At 46.7% G+C, this 27,662-nt stretch overlaps 1 protein-coding gene across 2 annotated transcripts in view; it reads left to right on the forward strand.

Moving 5' to 3' along the window:
- Window positions 1-21,283, forward strand: part of LOC146046176 (cadherin-1-like) — a 51,143-nt gene extending 29,860 nt beyond the window's left edge. For both annotated transcript variants that reach the window (XM_083165396.1, XM_083165395.1), the window contains exons 3-16: window positions 7,908-8,116; window positions 11,466-11,588; window positions 11,866-12,021; window positions 12,100-12,244; window positions 13,422-13,594; window positions 14,262-14,390; window positions 14,473-14,655; window positions 15,321-15,565; window positions 16,334-16,476; window positions 17,375-17,599; window positions 18,439-18,657; window positions 19,112-19,242; window positions 19,329-19,472; window positions 20,172-21,283. In XM_083165396.1, coding sequence (XP_083021522.1) covers window positions 7,908-8,116; window positions 11,466-11,588; window positions 11,866-12,021; window positions 12,100-12,244; window positions 13,422-13,594; window positions 14,262-14,390; window positions 14,473-14,655; window positions 15,321-15,565; window positions 16,334-16,476; window positions 17,375-17,599; window positions 18,439-18,657; window positions 19,112-19,242; window positions 19,329-19,472; window positions 20,172-20,378 — 2,432 coding nt within the window. In that variant the 3' untranslated portion in view covers window positions 20,379-21,283. The remainder of the gene's footprint in view (window positions 1-7,907; window positions 8,117-11,465; window positions 11,589-11,865; window positions 12,022-12,099; window positions 12,245-13,421; window positions 13,595-14,261; window positions 14,391-14,472; window positions 14,656-15,320; window positions 15,566-16,333; window positions 16,477-17,374; window positions 17,600-18,438; window positions 18,658-19,111; window positions 19,243-19,328; window positions 19,473-20,171) is intronic.
- Window positions 21,284-27,662: the final 6,379 nt, after the last annotated feature.

The following is a 27,662-nucleotide window of genomic DNA, read 5'->3' on the forward strand; positions in this document are numbered from 1 at the left end:
TTGCAGGAGGTGGAGGGGTGATCTGACGTTCAGGTTGATAAGGTGTCACGTTGGAATAATCCTTTAATACAATATTTGTGGTCTATTTATCCGTAGACCTGTATCCCTGGCTATAAGGCCGATTTCCCATAATTGTAATTATAATATTTATTGATTTTTATTTTTTTTCCACCTTGGAACCGTAATAGCAGTCAAGTCACCTGGGATTTATAGTGTACCCACCCCAACACCCAGCTGGAGCGCCCTCTGCAGGCTGGACCAGTATAACAATGTGTGCTCCGTGTATACAGAATGGGGAATTGCACCCCCAACCCCGGAGTATCTATTACCAGCATTCCCCCCGGGTACTATTCCCAGTGCAGTATCTATGGACAGACTCCTCTAACATGCCCGGAGGCAACTTGTGACACTTTTGCCTTGTAAAAGCTGCGTACATGTGCACCTGGCTCCGTGATTACACACTTGGCGTGATGTCAGAGTGCGCTGTACGCACAGGAACCCCTTTGTGTTCACACGGAATGCCTTGTCGCTTCCCATGCTGCATATGAAGTTGTCACATGAGCAGCGTGAGGGTATACCGGGCACATGGCAGGCACTGCCCATCTCTGGCATGCCAGCTGCTGCCTTAATACAATACCAACCATCTCGTGACCTCTATTATCTGTGGTTTAGCAAAGGCAGGAGAGCTATTCTACTCTGTCAGATTGTAGTTCATTAAGTCGACAATGTCTATGTTGACATTAAAAGATCGACATGCAATAGGTCATCACAAGCAGAAGGTTGACGTGGCAGTAGTCGAAACATATACAAATGGTCATGAGGTCCTTAGTTCACTATAGACCAGACAGACCCCAGACAAGGGGCGTTTTGTGAGGGGGGAAGTGTCTCGTTACAGCTAGAACTCTGATTATGGTATCTGATTGCAGCTGTTCGGGTGCATTTATACAGGGATTGTGCTCAGCCGCCATCGCCCCCACACCTGCGTCTAACAGGTGGCTTGTGAGGAAAGTGATTAGAAGTCATGGGCTTATGCAGGGTACTCACCAGAACGATTTGGCCCCAATTCACCCTATTGCGATACAATCGAGACCAATTGTATGTAAAATTGGGCATGTTTTGTGCCATTTCTGCTAAGATTCCGATCTGATGTGCGTTGTTCAGATCCTACCTGCAGCATGTAGGATTTGAAAACGACCCCTTCAACTGGGTACAGATCGGGATTGGATCGTATGCCGATCGTGTGCTTCAATAGATCGTGAGATGATTGTACGATTGTCTTATGATCTGCATCGTTCTGGTGTGTATCTTGCATTAGTGTCGGGTCATTTTGCTCCTTACCTCATAGATTCATATTATGGCTGCCGCCAAGAGCTGGAGGGCCATAGTTTGGTCATGCCTACATTAGACAATATTTTGTTTGTATGATTTGCATACTCCCTCTCGCGCAATCACATGAGTTACTCGCCGTGTCTTCAGGTTGGTCGTGCATGCGGCTCAGTCTGATAATATTGCTAGCAACGCCATGCTGTCGAATTTAGCATGGCTGCCCCCTGCATCTGCTGTAGTGTTTATGCACTTCCCAATTCCGGGTCCCGGCTGCCCGCCATGTCACATTGAGTACAAATTGTGTAATGTGTGCTCTGATTAACACAATGCCGGGACATATGCCCACAAGTTCTGAAATGTGGACATTAGATAAATGTAAGATATGACTTTATTACCTGACTTTATATTTATGATTATCCAGGCAGGCGGGCTTGGTATCCAGTGTGCCCATTGTCCTATCCCTCCATAGTTCACAGTTGCGGGGTTACCATAGACCACACAGTGGCACAGTGGTCAGCATTGCTGGTTCACAGCACTGGATTTGATTCAGACCGTGACTGTGTATAGATTGTAAAACTCCAGGGCCTAATGAGATGAAGGAGCCAGGTATAGGCCGGAAAGTGCTGCAATATGTAGTGGAACTATAATAGTCCTGTAACAGACCAAAAGCCTTAGACCAGTCGCCATGGACGACGCTTGATGTTACAGCTCTGACAGTCTGTGCCAGTCTTATTCACAGACATTAGTTCTGCAACGTACCCTAACCCTAAGAGGAAGTGCAGTTCTACTGAAAGGTCTCCGCAGGGTCGCACCTCTCAATTGGTGTGCACCCCAGGACCCCACCCCTGTATACCTAAGAGGAAGTTGCCAGACTGGTCTCACAGGCACCTGTACAGCGAAACTGTGTTATCTTATCTAACACATTCAAGAATAGACCTATGGCCTTGTACAGTTAATGAAGTAATCCTGGATTAAGTCTGCATTTCATGTCATTTCAGTTTAGCTGTCCTATTAAAAATCATTATGTCCTTTTCAAATCTCTCTGGAAGATATAAGAAAAATCCCAAACAAATAATAAATATGGGATGACCTATTTAACTCGTCCTTCCTTTGTGGGGGGGCATGTCTGTCTGTGTCCTGATTCCTGACATGGCACGTGGTGAGATGCAGTATGCATAGGCGAATCTAGGGGGTGGTCCAGGGGTGCACAGGACCACCCATTTTGTAGCTGAGGGATGGGGCTTTCCAACGAGCCCAGCCCCATGTCTCTAGCCCCCTGTGAACCGGAGATACTGCCAGGCAAATCTGGAATGTTTTCCCTATAGGATAACATGGGACCCGCTAATTCCGACCCCCACCCAGTTCAACGGCTGCCAGTTCCCCCTTCGGCATCACTGAAGCTCGAGGTTGATCTTAGTCAATCCCAAATCGCTGGGCCTTCAATCTGATACCAGGCTGGATCCATATGAGTTAATTGGTTCCAGGGATATTGAGGTTAAACCGTTTTTTTTTTTTTTTTTTTCCTTAAATGTCATTTCATGACTGTTTATGTTCTTTGAGGGCAGATTTCTCTGGAACCAAACAGCCCAGTTTCACAGGACCAAAATCATTTGAAGCCAACTCAAAAGTTCTTCAATATGATACTGGTCTCATGTAAATGGGTCAGTTGGTTCCGAAGATATAGCTGGTTGGCTAAAGGGGGGTAGGGAGAGGGGAGTGGTTGTCTCTCCCCCTCACACCAGAAAATGCAGGGACTAGGCTGGTGTATAAGGGGTCAGCCTGGGAATGTCCCTGCATGATCCTGGGATCATATTCCCGGGTAAATCCCTGCATTTTCTGTTGTGAAAGGGGTATTCTTTCAAATAGCCGTGACCTGCAGTCAAGGGCGTAACTACCATAGGTGCATGGGGTGCAGCTGCTATGGGGCCCAGAGCTGAGAGGGGCCCACTTTGCCTGTCAAAGTATCATGTGCTGTATACATTTTTCAGCATAAGGTAATAAATAGGGGCCCTTACAAACTTTTGCTATGGGGCCCACATGTATCTAGTTACGCCACTGCCTGCAGTGCTTTGAATACAGCCGGGCAGCCCCCTGCTCTCTGCCCAGCTGTCAATGACTGTTACCCCTGCAGCTTCCGCTCCAATTCTTCTCCCTGCTTTCACCTCAGCCCGCCCCCCCCTTTAATCATGTGGTGCTGGCGCCCGGCGTGCTCCCCCGACGTCGCGCACAACAACAGGACGCACAATATTTTATTTCAAATGTCCACTCGGCTAGAGGGGACACCAGGAGGGGAGTGGGAGCGTGCTCTGCGCTGCGCTCTGCTCCTCTCCCCATAGAAGCAGCTGCACCGCTCTCCATCTCTCCCTGCAGCTGCAGCGACGGCTCATATAAAAATCAGAGGCCTAGGGAGGGCGGAGCCACCGGAGCACACGCTCCAGGCGCAGTTGGGGCGCAGGGCCCCTGCCCCCTCTCCACAAATGAGGGAAGTCCTGCTGCCCTGCAATAATTAATTTCACACACGCAGGGCAGCGAGCGCCAGTGGCTGCCCTGCCCGGCGCCTACCCCCGTCTGCTCTGCTCACCTGGTCCCGGCCTGCCAGCGCGAAAACGATGAGGTCACGTCACGTGACTCACTGCTCCAGTCCAGTCCCTAACCAAGCTGCTGCTGCTGCTCGGGCCGGCTCCCGGGCAGTGCTGAGCATCAGAAAAAAGGACGACTCCTCCCCTGCCTCTACACAGAATGTCTGTGCTGTGCTCCTCAAGGTAGATTTATTTTTTAGAATTGAGGGAATAATCATGGGGTTTGGTGGGGTCCGGGGAGGGGGGGATCTCTCTGGTTTCTGCTTCTCAAGGTGGATTTTAGTTTTTTACTAAAGATAAATAATTATGGTAATAATCATGGGGTTTGGGGGATTTGTGGGGGAGGGGGGGTGAATCTTTCTTATATGTGTCTTATATAGCACAGCAGATTCTGTTACAGTGTCTTATATAGCGCAGCAGATTCCGTTACAGCGTCTTATATAGCGCAGCAGATTCTGTTAGTGTCATATAGCGCAGCAGATTCTGTTACAGTGTCTTATATAGCGCAGCAGAATCCGTTACAGTGTCTTATATAGCGCAGCAGATTCCGTTACAGCGTCTTATATAGCACAGCAGATTCCGATACAGCGTCTTATATAGCGCAGCAGATTCCGTTACAGCGTCTCATATAGCGCAGCAGATTCCGTTACAGCGTCTTATATAGTGCAGCAGATTCCGTTACAGCGTCTTATATAGCGCAGCAGATTCCGTTACAGCGTCTTATATAGCAGCAGATTCCGTTACAGTGTCTTATGTAGCACAGCAGATTCCGTTACAGCGTCTTATATAGCGCAGCAGATTCCGTTACAGGGTCTTATATAGCGCAGCAGATTCCGTTACAGGGTCTTATATAGCGCAGCAGATTCCATTACAGTTTCTTATATAGCGCAGCAGATTCCGTTAGTGTCTTATATAGCGCAGCAGATTCCGTTACAGCATCTTATATTGCACAGCAGATTCTGCCACAGTGTCATATATTTCAAAAGTAACTTGCCAACGCATGTTAGCCACGCCCCCAATTCATTACGGGGGGGGCACGAAATATGACCTTGCTCCGGGCACCATGGCACCTAGCTACACCGCTGATAAAAATTGACAGTAAGTGGCACTTTTGTGGGCATTGCTTAATAGACGCTACAAGTGGCGGTATATGGGGGCATTACGCATAATGTGTGGCTTAATGTGTAAGGGGCATTACGGTGTGCAGCATCATGTGTAAGGGGCATTATGTGTGCAGCATCATGTGTAAGGGGCATTATGTGTGCTGCATCATGTGTAAAGGGTACTATGGTGCCACCAAGCAAGAACCCCCTAGCAATGAGCACGTAGGTAAGCAGCACTTATGTGGCAAATATGTAATGGGCATTAAGGTTTGTTATATAGTATGTAATGGGCATCATGATGTGTGGCACAATGTGTAATGGGCATTATGGTGTGTGGCCTTATGTGTAATTGGCATTACGATGTGTGGCTTTATGTGTAATGGGTATTACGGAGTTTGCTAAAATTTGTAATCGGCATTACTGTGTATGGTCTAAAGTGTAATACCACACCCCTTTTTGTGATGCCACGCCTCCTTCCCATGAGGCCACGCCTCATTTCTGCCGCGCGGCTACGCCACGCAAAGGTCCCCCTTCTCATAGGTCTTGATCTGGGACAATCCATTACCATAATTCTAGATTCGCCTATGGCAGTATGTCCTTTCTGGCTTTCACCAGTGACTATGAGTTACAGTGATCATTGTGGCCCCAGACCCGACAATTCACTGGAGTGCAGCACGGGCATTCTGTGAAATGAGGCAATTAGGTAATAAGTGGAGATTATGGGGTCCATTTATTATTTCATGGCAGTGGTCCGGCAGCCATATATAATGCTGTACCAGTGCAATTTACCGTGCAAGGCTCTCTGGTCATATTCTGGGGTAAAGTCCCGCAGACTCCCTGAGGAGCAGGTCTCCCTCACACATTGGGGGCACAAGGGATTGGGGTGGAATTAATTTAATCTCTGAGAATTAGACCAAAGCAAGTGGCGGAGTGGGGTCTCGGTGCCAGTGGTGGTGGAACTGTGGTCCCGGTGCCAGTAGTGGTGGAATGGGGTCCCGGTGCCAGTAGTGGTGGTATGGGGTCCCGGTGCCAGTAGTGGTGGTATGGGGTCCTTGTGCCAGTAGTAGTGGACCGTAATGAGTCTTTTCCCCTCTCCTTACCAATGCTTGCACTCTGCATTTGGCTCCCTGATACTCTCTGATGAAGCCTACTGCAATATCACCTTGTTATACAACGTATTGGCAGCCGTTTTGTGACCTTTAGTAATATTCATGAGAGTTCAGTCTTGTCAGCCACTAAGAAACCTTTGTCTTTCCAAATATATCTCTGTGTAACAGCCCCATGTGATGCCTCATGTAGCCTCCTGTTATAGCTCAGCCAGAGGGGAGGTTGGTGTCTACTACGGGTACCAGCCTTGTACAAAAATAGCAGCTACACGTGGCATGGACACGTTGTGTGCCACCCTTCTGTCATCGACCATGTAATTAGCTATTTAAAGCTGTAATGTGTTTTTCATTTATGGTAACACGTGGCTCAGCCTCAGTACACCATGCAACGGGAGATACCTCATACATCCAGCCTCAGTACACCATGCAGCTTGAGATGCCTCATACATCCAGCCTCAGTACACCATGCAGTGTGATATACATCCTACATCGAGCCCCAGTACATCACGCAGCGTGAGATGCTCATACATCCAGCCTCAGTACATCATGCAGCGTGATACCTCATACATTCAGCCTCAGTACACCGTGCAGCTTGACATACCTCATACATCCAGCCTCCGTAAACTGTGCAGTGTGATATCTCATACGGATTCAGTATGAAATTCCGGCGGTCGGGATCCCGGCGTTCAAAATCCCGACCGCCGAAATCCCGGCAAGGGGGGGGACGTGGATCGCCCCCCCTTGCGGGCTGCCTCATCCATCCAGCCTCAGTACATCATGCAGCGGGAGATGCCTCATCCATCCAGCCTCAGTACACCATGCAGCGTGATATACCTCATACATCCAACCTCAGTACACGATGCAGCATGAGATATCTCATACATCCAGCCTTAGTACATCATGCAGTGGGAGATGCCTCATACATCCAGCCTCCGTACACCATGCAGTATGATATACCTCATACCTCCAGCCTCAGTACACCATGCAGTGTGATATGCCTCATACCATATCTCCCAGCATGACCCTCTCCAGGAGGGACACATTGCTCTGCTCCTGGACTTGCTAATGTATGATTGCCATCACCTGCGTTGAACAGATTAATTGTTGAAACACCTTTCTGATCACAAATGAGGGTAATCATACATAAGAGGAAAGTCCAGAAACAGAGCATAGTCTCCCTCCTGGAGAGTTGAGTGGTATGCTCATACATCCAGCCTCAGTAAACCATGCAGCGTGAGATGCCTGACGTGAATAAGCTACCAGATTCTATACAATTCTGCTAGTGCCAGCCCTCTTTTTTTTTTTTTCCCAAAAATGTCTGTGTCACAGGAGACTGCTGACATTGATATATTCCATTAATGCAATTGCTCATAACTGCCCAATAGCAGGCAGGGTTTGAAAAATTACAGGAGCTGGTAGGTTGGTACTTTGGGCCAGATGTATCAAGCTTCAAAAGTGATACATTGGAGAGTGATAACCAGCCAATCCGCTGCTACCTGTCATTTTTCAAACCCAGCCTGTGACATCGTATTTAGGAGCTGATTGGCTGGTTGTTTATCACTCTCCATTTTATCACTTTTTGAAGCTTGATACATCTGGCCCTTTATCTCTCTCCAATCTTTCATAAGTCTGCACCTTTTAATCGTGATATAATACCAGTCCTACAATAATATGAGTCCTGTAATACCAGTCCTACTAGAATACTATAGTATTATACTATAGTCCTATAGTAATCCTCGGTTGGAAGTCCAGCAATAATGTCTAATCCTGTGTGCGGGTGTTTTTTCTTCCAGTTGTCTTTGAAAGCTGCGGGGGACCCCGGATAATGCACTATGTCTCGGAAGACCCCGATTTTGAAGTCCAAGCTGACGGATCAGTTGCCACTAAGCACCTTACACAGGTGCATGGGCACAGAACCTTCCGTGTTTCCGCCGTAGAAAGGGAAATGTTTCTGGCCGAAACTACTGTCACCTTGAAAAAGAAACACTCTCATCATAGAGCGGTGAGTCCCCTGTCACAGAGATAACATCCATACAATATGCCAGAGAGTCGTAACTCCACCATTACAGTCCAGGTATACAGGATAACCATGTTGGAGCACACGTGACTAAATGTGGACGGGGGGCATGGGTTAGCGGTGAGGTGCTACCACCTATGAGAAAGCCCAGCATCCCCATGAAAACACTGGGTGTTCCCATGCTAATGCAGCCGTGATGTGGGTGTGAGGGGCAGGCAGCGGATGTCAGCTGCCCGCCCTCTTCCCCAGTGGTGTAGCTACGTGCCACGGTGCCCGGAGCAAGGGCATGTTTCACCCCCCCTTATTTATTTATACGTGCACCTGCGTATATTCAGTGGTGTAGCTACGTGCCACGGTGCCCGGAGCAAGGGCATGTTTCCTCCCGATTTGTAGTAGGCGGGCTTTTGCACATATAACCCCCTTCCTCCTATGGGCATATAAATCCTTTCCCCCCCTCCCACTGCATAACAGCCCCACAATTGAAATCTCTCCTCTGAGCAAACAACTACCCACCCCGTCCCTCTCTGCATAAAAAAACCCTTCCCTGTCCCAGTGCATAACAGTAAACATTCAGATTTAAATACTCACATTGACTTTTCATATTATCCACGCTGTGTGTGATGGGTTCCAATGCTGGCCGCTAGCTGTTTTACACATAGCCACACACTGCAGTACCCATCACGCCGCACACTGTAGTGACCAAATCACATTATGCCGCACACCGCAATGCCCATTACACATTGTTGCACACCGTAAAGCCCATTACACATTGGCGCACACTGTAATGCCCATTAAACATTGCAGCACACCGTATTGCTTATTACACATTATGACTCGCCCCTTAATGCCCATTTTATTATGCCACACACCATAATATCCATTACACATTATGTCACACACTTAATGCCCATTATGTATTATGCTTCCAGTAATTTTTCTTACACATAATTTCCCCCAGTAGTGCAACTTAAACATTGCCCACATTAGTGCCCCTTCTAGAATTCCTATATTAGTGCCATATAAAAGGGGAGTAGAGAGCTCACCGCCACGGCCCTGTGGAGTGTGCGCTCAGCTCCTATGCTGCTGAGCGGCTCATACTATCGCCGACGGACATTTGAAATATGGCACTGGGTAGTGAGTAAATTGAAGCTCACGGTCTGGCAGCCAATCGCTAAATGCAGCTGCCAGTCCGTGAGCTCTGATAGGCTGGTGGGCAATAGCCTTATTTCAAATGTCCATCGGTGCTGGTTTGAGCCCCTCAGCAGCCAAGGAGCTAAACACACCACACAGAGCCAAGATGGCGGTGAATGGCCAGGACCCAGCGCTCTTTTATTAGGCCCTGGCCCCCTCCCTGTAATATAATTATTATATAACTGCCCACTCCCTTTAGTAATATCTACAGCCCCCTTATATTATTCCCAGACCCCTCCCCCCCCCTATATATAAATATATATACATCCATATTTACAAACGGCAGCAGGAAGGAGATGCCTAACCTGGGGTGAAGAGCAGGAGCCAGGAAGCAACGCAGTACACCGCAGCCTGCCGACTGGGGCCAGCCACCATCAGAAGCAGGTTAATTACTGGCAGCCAGGCAGGGTGAGTGGCAGAATACAGACCCTGCCATGCAGCTGGAGTAGCAGGGAAAGGACCAAGGACACAGCTCTGCCCGCTTGCTCTTACCCCCAGCATCGGTAGCCACGTGTAGGCACACAGGCTTCCCTCCTCTCACACATAACAGCGTATTGGGCGGCTATCAGCCGCAGACGCTGTTGTCAGTGCGCATGGAGATCTGGAGCTGCTGCCGGATATTTCTGTAGTGAGAGAGCCGCCTGATCCCCCGCTGTTACTGTGCCCCCATCCTGCGGCCAGCATTTTAGATAGATCTATATAGATCTATCTATATATTCTATCCTACAGTGTATGTGGCTGTATACTACATGTAACAGCACCCTATGATAGAATAAATGCAGCACCAGGCGCAATTTAATCCTTGCTGAATACTAGGGCGGTGGAACAACGGCTATAGCAGAGGCATCCAGGCTGAAAGTTGCCAGTCAGCTCCTGATGTTTTCCCGATAGTGGAAAGGCGCCTATGATACAGAAAAACAGTCCATAAGTGATAATCCTTTTTCAATGATGCATCGAGGATTTCATCCAATATTAATTTTTATTTTGTCCTTCAATGGAGAGTCAATAGTACAAGCAGATGCATAAAAAAGAGGGACGTTTTTTATGCATCCGCTTGTACTATTGACTCTCCATTGAAGGACAAAATAAAAATTAATATTGGATGAAATCCTCGTTGCATCATTGAAAAAGGATTATCACTTATGGACTGTGTTTCTGTATTATAGGCACCTTTCCACTATTGGAAAATATACTGATAGTCCAGTGTAAAAAAAACTTTGTTTAACACATAAGGTTCCGGGCACAAGGGTCCAAATGAGTCCCAACAGCAACCTTTCTTATGTGGAAAGCCTCTGGGATCCACCCTCTGGGAGTGTGATCTAGACAACAAGAGAGAGAAGAAAGGTGCACTCCATAGTGTATTAAAAGCGTATTTTTAATGGAAGTACACAATGTATGTGTGTGGGGCAGCACAGACGGTGTAAAGGTTAGCATTACTGCCTCAGCACTGAGGTCATGGCTTACTTAGATTCCCACCATGGCCCTAACTGTGCAGAGTTTGTATATTCTCCCCGTACTTTAGTGGGTATCCTCTGGGTACTCCGGTTTCCTCCCACAAACCAAAAATATACAGGTAGGCTAATTGGCTCCCAACAAAACTAACCCTAGAATGTATATGTGGTAGGGAATATAGATTGTAAGCTCCACTGGGGCAGGGACTGATGTGAATGTTCAAATATTCTCTGTACAGCCCTGTAGAATATGTCTGCGCTATATAATAACTGGTAGCATCTGAGAATCCTGACAGTGGCTCAATAAGTAATCTAACCCTCACCCCCTAGCTCCTAACCAGCTCTTAGAGCGGCCCACCCCCGTTCCCCGTATCCTGACCCTAGCCCTCCCTGCTAGTGCCTTTCCTTAACCCCAATCCCATATGACTTATACCTAACGCCCCCTCCCCCACAGCCTAACCTTAAATTTCCGCCAAGTGCCTAAATCCCCCTCCTCGTCCTTACCCTAATCTTTCAATATTGGCATCCTCATCCATGTTGGAGTTCCTGTGCTGGTGTCCTGCTGGCAGTTGGGATGCTGGCGCCATGATTCCGTCAGCTGGCATCCCAACCGCCGGTAACGTAAATGCTTCCTGTAAAAATATATATATATACACTTTTGTATTAGTTTTTTTCTCATTTGACCTTTTCAGGATGGACATAAGCATCACACCAGCTCTGAGCGAGGACTGAAAAGACAAAAGAGAGACTGGGTCATCCCCCCACTCACCATATCGGAGAATGAAAGAGGTCCCTTCCCCAAGCAGATGGTCCAGGTAGGTGTTACGTAGAACCACTTGGCCTGTTCAGTCCGCACAGGGGGCACATGACCGTACACTTAGGTAGCCGGAACAGCTTGTCTCCACTGCACCTCCTCTGATTGGCTGTGATCAGTGACAATCAAACCGGGATCTACCCAAGTGGTACATAGGCGGCTGGGATGCTGATGTGACCATGAGCAGATGGCAGCTCTGAGGACACTACACAATTGTCTGGAAATTATTTCATAAATGGCGGAAAGTAATTTTTGTCTTTCTCATCCAATTCCCTCAGGTGAAATCTAGCAAGGCCAAGGAGCTGATTGTGTTTTATGCCATCACTGGGCAGGGGGCTGATACGCCACCTGTGGGGCTGTTTATCATTGAACGGGCCACTGGCTGGCTAAGTGTTACTAAGCCGTTGGATAGAGAATATATATCGAACTACGTGGTAAGTATATCGCCCAAAGTAACAATGGTGGCGACAAAATGGCGGCATGAAAATAACCAAGGCATATTGTCATTGTAGTTCTTTGTCCATGCTACATCCTCCTCCGGAGATCCGGTGGAGAATCCTATTGATATCGATGTTAGAGTTTTGGATCAGAACGACAACCACCCAGTCTTCATCCAGGCGGTCTTCTATGGCTCAGTGCCCGAAGGGTCCAAGCCGGGTAAGCTGTATATTGGTGCCTGTCTTCTGATAGAGCCCCAACAGCATTGCATAATTATATGCTTAATAATCGCATTCCAAATGTATTCTAGTTTTCGGAGTTACTTTCTTATCATGTTGTGTATGTGGTTCCATGCGTGTGCTTTATACCTTGTGGTGCCGTAGGTGCGTTTTATACCTTGTGGTGCCATAGGTGTGCTTTATACCTTGTGGTGCCATAGGTGTGCTTTATACCTTGTGGTGCCATAGGTGTGCTTTATACCTTGTGGTGCCATAGGTGTGCTTTATACCTTGTGGTGCCATAGGTGCGCTTTATACATGTGGTGCCATAGGTGTGCTTTATACATGTGGTGCCATAGGTGCGCTTTATACATGTGGTGCCATAGTTGTGCTTTATACCTTGTGGTGACATAGGTGCACTTTATACCTTGTGGTGCCATAGGTGCGCTTTATACCTTGTGGTGCCATAGGTGCGCTTTATACCTTGTGTGACTGATACAAATCATACACCCTAGTCGGTGACCACTGTGTGGCATAAGAACATGGCTTCCTCACTAGTTTCTGCTCATGACCTTACAAGCTGCGAGGAGAAACCAGGGCGGCATCTGTGCCGCAATCGCCATGTACAGCGCAGCCTTATGTGACGGAACCTGGTGGGCTGAGTATATCTGCCACGTAATGTTTTTTAGTTGTGCAGTATATGAGGTTGACAATGTCAATCCTGACCGCAAAAAGTCAACACTGGAAAAGTCAACATGAGGTTTTTTTGGTGTCACTGTCCACACCTTAGCACGTGGACTCCCAATTAGTGTACTCTCTTCGCTTGCTATGATTTCGGTATGGAAAAATCATGTTAACCTTTTCATGTGTCGACCTTTTGCCGGCCATTGATCCCATTTTCTAGAGCATGAACACGAAAGAGATTGCCTGCTGCAGATCACTGGTATACTCGTATTGGTCATGGTGGGGGAGCTGCTGCGCTGCCCACTCGCACAGGGTCACACTCACGCCAGCAGCAGACTTCACCAGAGCCAAGGAGGCCAAACTCGCAGTTCCCCCTCCCCGAAACAAGTGATAATGCTCACCTTAACTAAGTTATACAAAGTTCGTATTGTTTGTATAACGCTTCTTCGGCGCAGTGTAACTCTTGTGTTGCTGACAATTCGTCTTAATTACAGGCACTCCGGTGATGAACGTAACGGCTGTCGATGCCGATGACGGCATCAATACCAACAATGGAATTGTGGCATATTCTATCATTGCCCAGGACCCCAACCCCACCAAAGTTATGTTCACCATTAACCCTGTAACTGGCCTGATCAGCGTCATTGATACCGGATTAGATCGCGAGGTACGTAAAAGCAGTGCATGGAAATTCTATGTTCTACGTATGGAGTCGCAATCAGATGAGGGTCACAGGGAAGACCCGAAAAGCCTTATGCCAGAATTCTTTGTTTTTATTACATTTGGCATTGTGCGACCTAGCAAAGTCTTGTCACGTGTGTAAGTTATCTTAGCAAGCTAGGTGCCTATTTATCAACACATTTTAGATATTTAAAACTCATACAGGGGCAGATTTTTTAAGCTTGGTAAAGTGATAAAGTGTCTGGTTTTTATCACTGGCCAATCAGCTACTAACTGTGAAGTTACAGGCTTGGTTTGAAAAATGACAGGGAGCTGATTGGCCGGTGATAAAAAAACAGACACTTTATCACTTCACCGAGCTTAATAAATCTACCCCACAGTATAATCAGTGTTGCTCCAGTCAATCATCTCCCAACTGCCATTTTAAATGCATGACAAAAGGGGCAGACTAGATGGGCCAAATGGTTCTTATCTGCTGTCAAATTCTATGTTTCTATGACAGTTGGGGGCTGATTAGCTGGAGCACCATTTGTCATACGCAATGAGTTTTAAATAGCTAAAACTCGTTGATAAATGGGACCCTTTGTTTCTATGATAAACGGGCACCAACATTTTTAGATTATGCATCAACATGTCCTCCCTCATCTTTTCAGACCGATCCCATATATACGCTGACAATCCAAGCCACTGACCAGGAAGGCGCTGGTTACCAGACGACTGGTAAAGCTGTGATCGAAATAACAGACACTAATGACAACCCTCCGATTTTTGACCCAACCACAGTAAGTAGATAAACCCTCACACCTATGAAAGCACAAATGTGTAGATGCCCTGATTCCTGACCCTCTATTGTCTTCATTCTAGTATACAGCAGAGGTCCCTGAGAACGTTAAGGATTACAACGTTGCCCTGCTCACCATCATTGATGACGATCAACCCAACACAGACGCCTGGTATGCGAAGTACCAGATTATTAAGGGCAATGAAGCGAAATTATTTGAAATTAGCACAAATAGTGACAACATGGGTCTCTTAAAAACCGCAGCGGTAAGTCGTGTTTTATTGTAACAAGCTTTGTCCCATGACAATTTAGCAAATGACTGATGGTTTGGCTGGGCAGAGGGGTGGTTCAAATAAATACTGGAACCAGACACGAGAGTTCCAGACTGTGAATTAAGACGACCAATCGCAATTAACTTAAAACATTTATTTTTCTAATTATTAGTAGGCCAAAGTGCCTGTATGGAGATGTAACAATGTTCTAAGGTTACCTTGCTCTCTTGCCCACCCCCACCCCCAATCCTGGTCAAAAGCAGCTTTTCATGGGGTGTAGATCCCTGCATCCATATCCCTTGATGTTCATTGAACCGTAGATGGTTTACTTCCTAAAATTGGAGTTCTATTTCACATGGAATGTTGCTATGGGCAACCAATCAGAATCTACTTATTGTTTATTTAGAACCTTCTAGAAGATAATAAATAGAATCTGATTGGTTGCCCATAGCAACATCCCATCTTCAATAAAACTCACATCTTTGTAAATAACCCCTAGGAGCCTAGGTTCATAGTGGATAATCTGGCTTTGACGCAATGCCTTTTGAACTAGGACTTGTCTACTCCATGTAATATATGTAGAACCGAGACCCTCATTTTGTTTTGGTGGAATAATAAATACGTTTAAAATTAAAAAGTTTTTTTTTTTTTATGATCAGGGGTTGGACTTTGAGACGAAGAAAGAGTACATACTCACCGTTGTGGTCACAAACAAAGCTAACTTTTCTGTGGTACTGCCAACCTCCAGCGCCACGGTGAAGATTATTGTTCAGGACGTGAACGAGGCTCCAGTGTTTATTCCACCGGTAAAAACCGTTTCAGTGTCGGAGGATGAGCCAAACGGTCAGGAAGTGGCTTCCTACACCGCTCAGGATCCAGACAAGGCACAAAACCAAGTGATAACGTAAGTCTGTCTTCCCACCATCCATCCATTTCTATCAGAGGCTCTGCCGCACTCATGAATCTGGTAGAACGCTGTAGATCTAAAGGCCCATACACACCCTACGATGTCTTTTTAATGATGATGAACGATAAATCACCTCCTGAACAACCCAGAACAACTTCGTTCAGGCTCGTTTAGGAGGTGAATCTTTTAACATCGTCTACTGTTTATGCTGTGAATGACGGACGACTACCAACGATGCGCGTACCCGTGGGTCGTTAAAGATCATAGCCATCGTTAATGCATGCAGGTCAATTTGGCTATGGTCGTTAACATTGTTTGTTTTTTCAATAGAAAAGGTCCTGCATCATTTGTGGTCGTTTGTCAGCCGTCGTGCACCAGTGATCACCTGCAATGCTGAGGTCGTTCATTTTCACTTCAAGGGTGAAAATGAAAGATGGTCGTTAACGATGGGTCGTTACTGACACATCTTTGTGTGTGTATGGGCCTTAAGTTGGGTTTCAACCAATTAGTGCCATGAAATGATTATTTAGTGGGCCTGATTGGATGTTGTCTTCTACCGACCTGTGCCTTTGGCCATCTTCCAGACTGACCAGCGGGTACTAGTGTGCTCAAGTCTGGGCCTGCAAGACTATCTTGTCACTTTGCCGGCAAAGTAGGTCACCGGTCCTAGACCAACCTGTGCTAGGGACATCTAGACCCCATCAGAGAAGCAAGTGACTCTTGCCTTTTATTTTTGGTGTTGTACTGATTTGATTTTGTCTGCAGGTACCGCATCGGTTACGACCCAGCCGGGTGGCTCATGGTAAATCCGGACAACGGCATAATCACTGGAAATGGCCAGCTGGATCGAGAGTCGATGTTTGTCAAGAACAACACTTACAAGGCCATCCTCTTGGCTGTCGACAATGGTATCTATTGATCAATCCCCAATCATATTAAGTTCTGACTGAGTTAAATACATTCTTCTGCCTGGCCGCTTTTCACTAATCATTACCACCTGGAACTTAGTGTAACAGACTGGGCACTTGACTGCAGGCAAAGCAGGTGTTATCTGCCATCAAATTCTAGAGTGGATATCCAGTTAGCATTGAAAATGATGTGCCGGTGAAAGATTTGGGGTTTAATGTGATTTTTCAAACCCCCTATAAGCGCCGGCATTGGGGCTGATTGAATAGCCCCCAGAGATACAATTACCTGCAGTGAATTACAATGGGTAATTTGACACCCTCCAATGTTTCTATGCAAGTCCCGATGGTTATCATTTCTTATCGCTGCTTATCTTTGCATAAGAAAATTACAATACTCTGCTGTGGCCCCTGTCAGAGCTGCCATCCAAAATTGTGTCAGGGCCTACATTTTCAAACCCCCAGCTAATCAGAAAATAAGAATTCATCTGGCAGCACTTTGTGTGCTAGTAATAAGACCAGAGCCATATATAATAATTCTATTGACTGGTATTTGCTGGGGGAAGGGGGTGGGGGGGGGGGGGGGTGTGGCCTATAAAATAAGATGGACCCACCTTATTTTATGAAGGGGCGTGGTCTCGCTGGCTTGGGGGAGTAGCTGAACTGCTTGTATAGCCTTATGGTCCTCTAACATCACATTTAAACTTATGTTTCCATCGCAGTAACGCTTTTACTAACAATTGCTGTGCCGGCATATGGTGCTTGACAATTACAGTGCCGACATAGTGATTATAGACATTGTCATTGTCGTCCATGTAACCGCCTCCCTACACAACTCAACTCCCTCTTAGTGTAACTGTTTCTGTTTCGCTAAATATCTATGATAATCTTGTACCAACAGGTTCGCCAACAACTACGGGCACAGGGACGCTGGAGCTAATACTTCTAGATGTAAATGATAACGGCCCCTACCTGGAATTTTCAAGCGTTGTATTTTGCCAGAAGGATCCAATCCCAGTCTCTATCCCTATAATCGACAGAGACCAGCCCCCTAATACAGCGCCATATATAGCAGAGCTGAGCCGTGACGCCCGAGAGAACTGGACTGCCTCTGTGGTGACCGATCGTAAGTTTCCAAGAACTACTACTTCTTTCGGGATATGTATCAAAACGTGTAGAGAGATAAAGTGGACGGAGATACAGTATCAGCCAGTCAGCTCCTAACTGTCATGTTACAGGTTTTGTTTGAAAAATGACAGGAGCTGATTGGCTGGGTGGTAGCTGGGAGACGGCGTGATTGCGCACATCATAGGTGCTTGTTCGCAGTGGGCGGACGGGGATGGGACCTGCGTGAGGCTGGTGTAATGCATGTTGCTAGTGGTGAAAGCTGGGGATGGAAGAGCCATGGGTGGGATTTTTACTAGACACGAGCGGACTCGTGCATTACCGTATCGTGGTTTACCGGATGCAGGGTACGGACGCTGAGCCCAAAAAATTAATTAAAAAGCTAAATCATAATCCATTAATGCACCCTCTGAGATACCCACTTTGAATGCCATTATTCCGATGGGATCTGTATGCGCCAGTATCTGACCACGGCCTCCTATTCCTGTTGTGCAATTAGGAATGCAGCCACACCCATTGCGTGACTGCCACAATAAGCTGGCGGGACAGCCCTCACGTGAACATCAGCATTGCGTGCAAGTCAGATCTATGGCCTGTGCATTACGCCATATTGTTCTGCATCGCTGACTGAGGGGCGGAGCTCACAGCTCTTTGTGCTCTAGGTTGAACAGGTGCACGTTTGGCTACATCCAATTGCAAAATGCTGATTTATATTTTCTAGATTTGTTTTCTATGACGCCCAGCAGCAGCAGCCGCAGGCGAGCCGCCAGCCGTACCTCCGTGCCACAGACCGAATATTCTGGCAGAGCTAATGGCTTCGGTCTTGTGTGTTTCTTGCAGAGTTTGGGATAAAAATGAATAAGGTATTGGATTTCGGTACCTATTCGTTCCCCGTCACACTCGCTGACAGCCAGTTTTTGAAGAACACGACCATATTAAAGGTCCAGGTGTGCGACTGCCAAGGGGATGCCACGGATTGCCAGGTCAGAGAAGCAGTCGCTGGAGGCATGGGGATCCCGGTGATTCTTGGCATCCTCGGGGGGATCCTGGCGCTTCTGAGTGAGTATTACCTTCTTCTTACGCTGCATTCTAATAATGGAGCATCTGTACTCCAAATACAGTGATGCCTTGGGGGGGGGGGGGGGGGGGGGGGGGGGGTGCCAGCGGTGGAAACGCATATATTTTACAAACTAGTTACTGGCCCGTCAAAATGATGAAACAACATAATATTAATGTCAACAGTTGTGCATACTGGAGCGGAACAAGACTTGAATTGCTCTGTTGGGTGGCATTTTAGTGTCTGTCGCTGGTGTGCAGAACGCTTACAACCCCCATTATTTTTGATATTTTGTTTTGATACCCCATGAAACATCTCTGTGACTTCTAGTACACTTAAAACTACAGGAGGGCATACATTATCCCCGCTTATTATATAAGTTATTATTATTACAAGTTATTGTAATTAAGTTATTACAGGCTACACCTGACTACATATCCTTTGCCATCCTTGCAGTATTGCTGTTGGTGCTCCTGCTATTTTTGAGAAAGAGGAAAGTCGTCAAGGAGCCCCTGCTGCTCCCAGAAGAGGACACTCGAGACAACGTCTACTGTTACGATGAAGAAGGAGGCGGGGAGGAGGACCAGGTACCACGAAAAGCCATGTGCTATTAGAAGTGATCATTTAAAGTCACAGTTACACCGTTAGTAAATTCTTTTTTTTTTCTCTTAAGAATTTCGATCTGGGCCAACTTCACCGGGGTCTTGATGCCCGTCCAGACGTCATTCGTAATGACGTAGCCCCAACAACGTTGACGGCTCCCCTGTACCGGCCACGTCCAGCCAATCCGGATGAGATTGGAAACTTCATTGAAGAGGTGAATGGGGATAAGAGAATATATAGGTGCCCAGCGCCTGCAGACTGTGAGCTTCGAATTCTCCGGAGCATCTTCTCCGCTCACAAACTGACTACCCCTGCAGTGTGTAGCGGGGATGATGGTTCTTCAAGAATAGCAATATTAACTATACAAAAATCAATATACATACAATAATATACTTAGCATGAATATCTACAGAACTGAAAACCAAATAACTGTAATTATTATTATTAGGATCATTTAGTCTCATTATCAGCATTCTTATCATTATTGATGAAAATATTGATACCATTATCATAATTATGATTATCATCATATATTATTACTGATAATATTCATGCTATTAACGATATTAATATAATCCTCATTATTATTATTATGATTGATGATGAGAATTATGAAGACAGAAATATAATTATTGTTTCTCATTTTCATTTATTGATTATAATTTTTATGAATATTATTATGAATAGTATCATCAATGTTATCATCATTATTAGCATTATTATTTTTATTAGTATGAATATTGACTATATTATTCATAATAATAACAACAACAACAACTTTATTAATGATGATAACTGATACGGATATTAACAAAAATAATAAGATCATTTTTTGATGATGATATTATTACTATTATAAAATCATAAAAGATTGAACAGTTTATCTAACAAAATGCCTTTTTCTGCTTATTAGAACCTGAATGCAGCCGACAACGACCCGACCGCTCCACCGTACGACTCCCTTCTCGTGTTTGACTATGAAGGTAGTGGATCAGATGCAGCCTCACTCAGCTCCTTGAACTCCTCTAACTCTGATGCTGACCAGGACTACAGTGGTCTGCAGAACTGGGGACCCCGCTTCAACAAACTGGCAGACATGTACGGGGGAGATGAGGACTAGGCCACACACCACGTTTATACCATGATGAGGCCTATGGACCGCAGGAATTCATTCCATCAGAAAGCACTGTGTAATGCACCAATACTGAAGCCAGTCCGTCACCTGCCCCCTCTATTAATGGCCGTCCGGGGGTCACAAGCCACAATAGTCTCCCCTTGTGCTGTAACACCAACCATGGGTTTATAAATGGCAATAACTAATCATTACTGGTCGTGAAATGGCGGGTGGTTTATGTTGTGCTTATATCATTGTTTTTTTTTATACATTGTGATTTACTCTTTTTAAAGCTTTTGTAAATTATACGTGGGGTATTTCTTTTATGTTGTGTATGTACATGTTAATGACAAGCTTGGTGCAATATGTTTCCTCTTGAGAAAGCCATATTTGTCTGCCTCAGGTGAGCGAGAGAGGGATATATAATCTATAGCTCCCCCTAGTGGCTAAATTATTGGGCAACATGGAAGAACCAATGCCTCTGTGGTGTCGTTAGTCACCTGATATATATACAAAATGGCTGCCTACAAGGGTGTAACAAGCATGAGGCAAACTAAGGCAGGTTTTATGGTGGGGGCAGAAGACTGAAATAGAGAATATAGACAATTCCTGAGATATTTAATTTCTGGCTGCATACATCCGTTACTGGGTTCTACTTTGCTGGTAAAAGTAACAGTGATCTAAGTGACAATATATCCTATCACTACTGCACACAAGTGTTTGTCGCAGTCTGTACAATGGCAGGGGGACGCCATCTTGGCAGCAGCCTCAGGTTCTTTGCAGGGACATGAATGTATATTTAGATCCAAATCATCAAAGTATATCAGACAGTCTTTCTACTCATCTCTATTTTTTATATATAAAAATAAACTTGTTTCTATAAAATAATAAAGTATTTACATTTATCTTTATTAAGTGTTCTATTATTGGCTGGATAGTGGTTCAGTTTGTGCAGGTGACATGATCTGGTGTGAGAAGTCACCGGTAATATCAGCATCCGCAAACAACAATGAAGTGGCAGAAAACCAGGAAATTCAATGCTCTTGAAAAAGGGGAGTTATGGTAAAACCTACCTTCAGTTAATTACCTTTCTTCGAGGTTCCTGGGCCCACAGGGATTACATCAGTGTTGTAGCCGGATCCAGAGGACCGGGTACCAACTTCTCCAAAGCTTTCAGAGCTTCCCATCATGCCTGGCTCCTCTCCCCTATAACCCCACCTCCATGCTAGGCTACTGAGTTATTTCATCAAGCCCCAGCAGGAAGCAGAGTAGGACAGAGTACACCACACAGGCATGCACATGTACACACATGCAGGTGTACAGAGAGGACAGCGAGCAGATTTCATGCCCCACAGACATCAGGCATACTAGGATGGGCACCCTGTGGGCCCAGGAACCTTGAAGAAAGGGAGTTAACCAAAGGTAGGTTTTACCATAACTCCCCTTCTCATCTTCTGGGTCCCACAGGGATTACATCGGAGATGTCCCAAAGCAGTATTCTGAGGGGCCAGTAGAACTTGGTGCCCAAACGCAGCATCTTGGGAAGCAAAGGCATAAAACCTCAGGAATGTGTGGACCGAGGACCACGTTGCTGCCTTGCACAGCTGCTCCGCGGAAGCACCCCGCCTAGCAGCCCATGACGGACCAACCGATATAGTGGAATGTGCAGAAATAGAGTAAGGCAACAGGAGCTTAGCCTTCTTATAAGCCTGTTGGATCGCCATCCTGATCCAGTGCGCTAAGGACTGCTTGTGAGCAGGCCACCCTCTTCTATGGAACCCATAGAGAACAAACAAGGTGTCAATGCCTAATGGATTCAGTTCTTGAACATGTATCCCAAGTGCCCTCACCACGTCTAACGATTTCTCTTTTGAAGACAACCTGGAAGAATTCAGGGCAGGAACCACAATCTCTTGGTTTATATGGAACTTCGAAACCACCTAAGGAAGGTGAGAGGGCCTAGTCATAAGAACGGGCCTGTCCTTATGAAAAATAATGAAGGGGAACGACAAGATAACACCCCCAAGTCAGACACTCTCCTGGCAGAGGCAATTGCCAACATGAAAACCACCTTGACTGTAAGCCACAAATCAACTGAATTCAAAGGTTCGAAAGGCGATTCTGAGAGCAGTAAGAACCACTGTCAAATCCCATGGAGCAACCGAAGGAGTGTACAGGGGCTGAATCCTCAGCACCCCATGAAAAAAATGTGCGAACATCAGGTAGGGTGGCCAACTGCCGTTGAAACCACAACAATAAGGTGGACACCTGGACTCAAAGAGAAGCCAGGCGCAGACCTTTATCCAGACCGCTCTGAAGAAAGGACAATAATCTTGCCACCTTAAACTGCTTGGTGTCAAGCGATCTTGCCCTACACCAGGCAAAATATGTGTGCCACACACGATAATACATTCTAGACATGGCTAGCTTCCTGGCCTGAAGCATAGTCCTAGACAGTTTTTGTTCCTCAGGACGGCTGTCTCAAGAGTCACGCCTTCAAATGTAGCCTCTTCGGATCAGGGTGTAGACAAGGTCCCTGACCTAGTAGATCTATCCGCAGAGGTAGTTGAAAAGAAGGAGCAGCTGACACATGTACGAGATCTGAAAACCAGTGTCGCCTGTGCCACCAAGATTAGAACTCCTCCCTCCTGCTTGAACTTCCTGAGAACTCGAGGAAGAAGAGACACTGGTGGATAAATGTATGGCAGATGAAAATTCCCCGGAACCGATAGAGCGTCCGGAAATGCTGCCAGGGGATCCCTGTCTCTGGAACTGAACAACTGCATCTTGTGATTGTGCCAAGAGGCCATTAGATCCACATCTGGAATTCCCCACCATCTGGCTATTTGACAAAATACCTTGGGGTGCAGGGACCATTCTCCCGCGTGAATGTCTTGGCGCTCAGGAAGTCTGCCTCCCAGTTCAGTACTCCTGGCCGGAATACTTCTGATATGGCAGGCATGTGACTTTTGGCCCATTGGAGGATCCTGAATACCTCCCTCATTGCCTTTATGCTTTTCATGCCTCCTTGGTGGTTGCATTGTCGGATCTTATTTGAACAGCTTGGCCCTATAACAGATCCTGTGACAACTGGAGGGCGTTGAACACTGCCCGTAGCTCTAGCAGATTTATGGACAACCTGGATTCCTCCCGAGACCACTTTCCTTGCAAGAATTGGGATTCTACTACGGCTCCCTGACTCCGCAGACTTGCGTCCGTAGAGATGCACGTATTACTCTGTGATGCTCATCGTTCGAGATCATTTAGATTGGGGACGGCCATCCCATCTGGCCAGGATCAGTCTCGGTAGAGGGGGGGAGGTGGTTCAGCCTCCATTTGACCATGTCCAACGTGCAAACCATCAGGCCCAGGATTTTCATCGCTTGATGAACAGAGACCCTCTGTAACCGAAGGAAGCTTCGAATTTTGGCCTGCACCTGCTGGCCCTTTCCAGAAGAAGGATTAACTTCTGAGCATGAAAATCTAGCAGGGCTCCCAGAAGTATCATTCATCTGGAGGGCACCAGAGCGGATTTCTTCCAGTTTATCAGCCAGCCGTGAGACTGGAGAACTGTCTGTGTTAGCTGGAGATGTGTCAGCAAAGTTTCTTGCAAATTGGCAAGAATTAGTAGATCGTCCAGGTAAGGAAGTCTTTTGACCCCCTGCCGTCTCAGGGGGACAAGACTCAGGGGGCAGTGGCCAACCCAAAAGGGAGGGCCGCAAACTTTTAATGGTTTGGCAATATCGCAAACCGCAGAAACTGCTGGTGGGATAGTGCAATGGGGACATGTAAATACGCATCTTGTATGTCCAGAGACACCATATAGTCCCCTGGTTCCATTGCCAGCACAATGGACCTGAGAGTTTCCATGTGGAACTTGTACACTTTCACTGATCTGTTCAGTGATTTTAAGTTCAGAATAGGCCGGAATGTCCCGTTTGGCTTTGGGACCAAGAACAGGGTTGAATAATACCACTGGCCTCGTTGATGCTGAGGTATAGGCACTACTACCCTGGACTGTAGTAAGGACTCTACTACCTGATGCAGAGAGGACTTTTTCAGTGGGTCCTTGGGTAGATTTGTGGGTAAGTAACGCTTTGGGGGCCCTTTGAACGACACGACGTAGCCATGTCGTCACCACTTCTCTCACCCAAGCGTCTGAAGACGTCTTGAGCCATTTCTCAGAGAGAAGAGAAGTCGGCCCCCCACCATGGGAACCTCTCAGGGGGAGGCCCGCCCCGTCAGGCGGCGGGCTAGTCTGGTTTAGGAGCAGCCTGTCTGGTCCTCCAGGGCTGTCTCTGCTTAGGTTTGGTGACTTGGACTGTCCAGTCTGTCTGCCAAACACCTTATTCTGTCCCGTGGGGTTAAAGGGATGAAAGGAACTGACCTTTGGCCCAGTGGAAGTGGAAGCGGATGGCAGACATGCTGTCTTGGCTACAGCCAGAGAAGCCACTATTCTGTTTAGCTCTTCTCCAAACAGAACTTGCCTGCAAAAGGGTAAAACCTCCAAGGCCTTTTTGGACTCTGTGTCCACCTTCCATGAACGCAGCCAGAGTATGCGCAGTCAATTGTCCAGCATCAATCATGGCTTCTGCAATGTATGCTACGGCATGATGCACGTGTGACAAACACGCTGCGCATTCATCAGAAACATCCGTACAGACTTCAGTATATTCCAGGTGTATTTTTGGATCAAATACCAGACGTATTTTACATACAGACGGTTAGTAAATTTGGAATGGAATGACTGGTGATTCCAATTCGTATTCTGTCAATGGTGTATGCATTCATATTCCAGAATGCCTTTGTAAATTGGGAAGTACAAATTTACGCTGTATGCGGCCATTTGTATTGTAGTAAATTTCCCCCAGTGTTTTTAGCGGTGCTCACTGAAGACACCTTGTATTTTGGTCTGAATGGGTCCTATGGAGGACATTACATATAAGTATACATATACATAAAAAGGCCCCAACCGCCGGCTGCAAGCTCTGTACAGGACGCTGTGTGCCCAAAATTGTGGAAGAGTAAAATGTCATTAGTGCAAATCAGTCAGTCGCGGCTTCCGTCTATTAAATGGGCCATAGATTTTGGTCAGGCATCATACTCCCTCAACATTACTGGTTGGGGTCAAGTATTCAGTAAGTGGAACACAGTACAATGATGCGGGATAAATTCATCCATACCCGACTATTTGTTGCCATCATTACTCTTGTTACATATGGTCCAGCACAAGGCAAAGCCGCCCCAGCACAGGGCGAGGCTGACCAGCAAAGGGCAAGACTGACCAACACAGGGCAAGGTCGCCCCAGCACAGGGCAAGACTGACCAGCACATGGCAAGGTCACCCCAGCCAGAGTAAGGCCTCACAGCATGTAGAGTCCCTCCCTGTGATGTGATCACAATTCAATAGCAATCGCATTGCAGATCCATCCTTTAAGGGCAGCCCCCTACCTCCACAGCCTCGCTGTATGGGCAGATGTCACCATATTTTCAGTCACATTGGCCCCAGAAACGGCACAGACCGTGCCCCCATAAATGCCACATCCCTGTCCATAAAAATATGTTTGCATCCTTCTGGGATGCATTTGTACTTTGAGCTTCTCTCATGCAACCTGCAGGTGCGCCACATGTGCAAAAGATTAAATATCGTGACGAGCAGGGCCCTCTGCCCTCATGGACATTTCCCTCTCTTATTTAAACTATCTTCTACGCCATACTCTTTCTTCTTCGGGGTTCCTGGGTGCCACAGGGATTACATCTTTTTTTTTTTATTACTTTTACACTGAGCGGGCAGCACTGCTGACATTGCGCCTGCAGCGCTGCGGCTCCGACACCCCCACCGGCATCCATTACCTCCTGTCACCCCCGGGGTGTACACAGGAGAGTGGACGGAAGACAGGAACCCGGACAACACGCTGGGCAACGCATTTCTTCCTGGACAGCGTGGCCGGACCGCGGGAGGGTAAGCACTCTCATTGAGAGCACAAATCGCTGTTCTAGCTGTGATTCTGTGGGGAGTAGGTCACAGTGCTGGTGTGGACACTGCCTCTCACAGCAGGGATTCCACTAGCCCACCAGGGACTGGGAGCGCAGGCTGGAGGCAGTTATTCTGAGAGGGAAATTGTCCTCCATTTTACATTAGGCTCCATGTTAACCGGTGGGGGAAGTCCAGCATAGGCACCAGTTCACCTCAGTGCTAGGCGCCTATTTGTTACAGATTTGCGCTACCAGCTCCTCTCCCAGACGCTGGCAGCCATCTTCACTGCTGTGCAGACCCTGGAAGGCTGAGCACTACTCCCCGGTAAAAACATCTCCTGCTGACAGGTTTTTACAGCACTCACTGTCTCACATAGCCTCTGGGTTACTGTGGGGGACATTATACAGTAGTTGGTGTGGGCTCACGCTCTCTCTCTACAATTGTATGTGTGACTATATGTGCTGATATATATAAATATATATATATATATATATATTATATACACTTAACATCGGCACTCACCTTTCCTAGTTTTGGGGTGCCCTATGGCTTGTGACCACATTGTTTAAACAGACATTGGAGGGGCTCTGCACACACTAAATTAACTGATAATAAATAGTGGAGATTTGGTTCATGAATTGATCAATGCATTTAAGCCTGCAGCCCCCGTCAAGGGACCCCACTGTTCTATATATATATATATATATATATATATATATATATATATATATATACCTACTGCATTGTATTCTCCTGTGTGTTACACTGTACATTCTCCTGCTACTGCTTGCATAGACAGGGTGTACTGGGGATACTGTAGGTTTAGTCACACGTTTATCAGGTCACTGGGCATAGAGCTTCATTTGTGACCGGGGTTCCCATAAGTGGCTACTTGCAATGGCCAGTGAGGAGCACCAGCAGGCATCCCCAGCACTGCAATCATGTTCCTCATGCGCAGCAGGGCTGTCTGATCAGGAAGCGCAGGATCAGAATCACTTTATTGGCCATGTATACTCTCGTATACTATGGATGGCCTGTGTGTTACTTGCCATGTCCCAGCGACTCCCTCTACGACCCCCTGGGCGGCTTTTACTCAGTTGCTGAGCACGTTAGTGGATAAATTGTCACCGGCAGCGGGCCCTGCCCCCCCTCCCCCCACCTACATAGTTTGCTCAGGCAACCTCTCCATGGGTGGATTCATTGTCTGAGACAATGCTTTCTTTGACTAAGTCTCTGGCTATGCAGAAAGCAACTAAGGTGAATACTCAGGGTTCTAAAAGGCCCAAAAAGCAATTATCATCTCAGTCAACTTT

This window comes from Crinia signifera, chromosome 11 (assembly GCF_055691185.1).
Source record: "Crinia signifera chromosome 11, ASM5569118v1, whole genome shotgun sequence".
Classification (NCBI taxonomy): domain Eukaryota; kingdom Metazoa; phylum Chordata; class Amphibia; order Anura; family Myobatrachidae; genus Crinia; species Crinia signifera.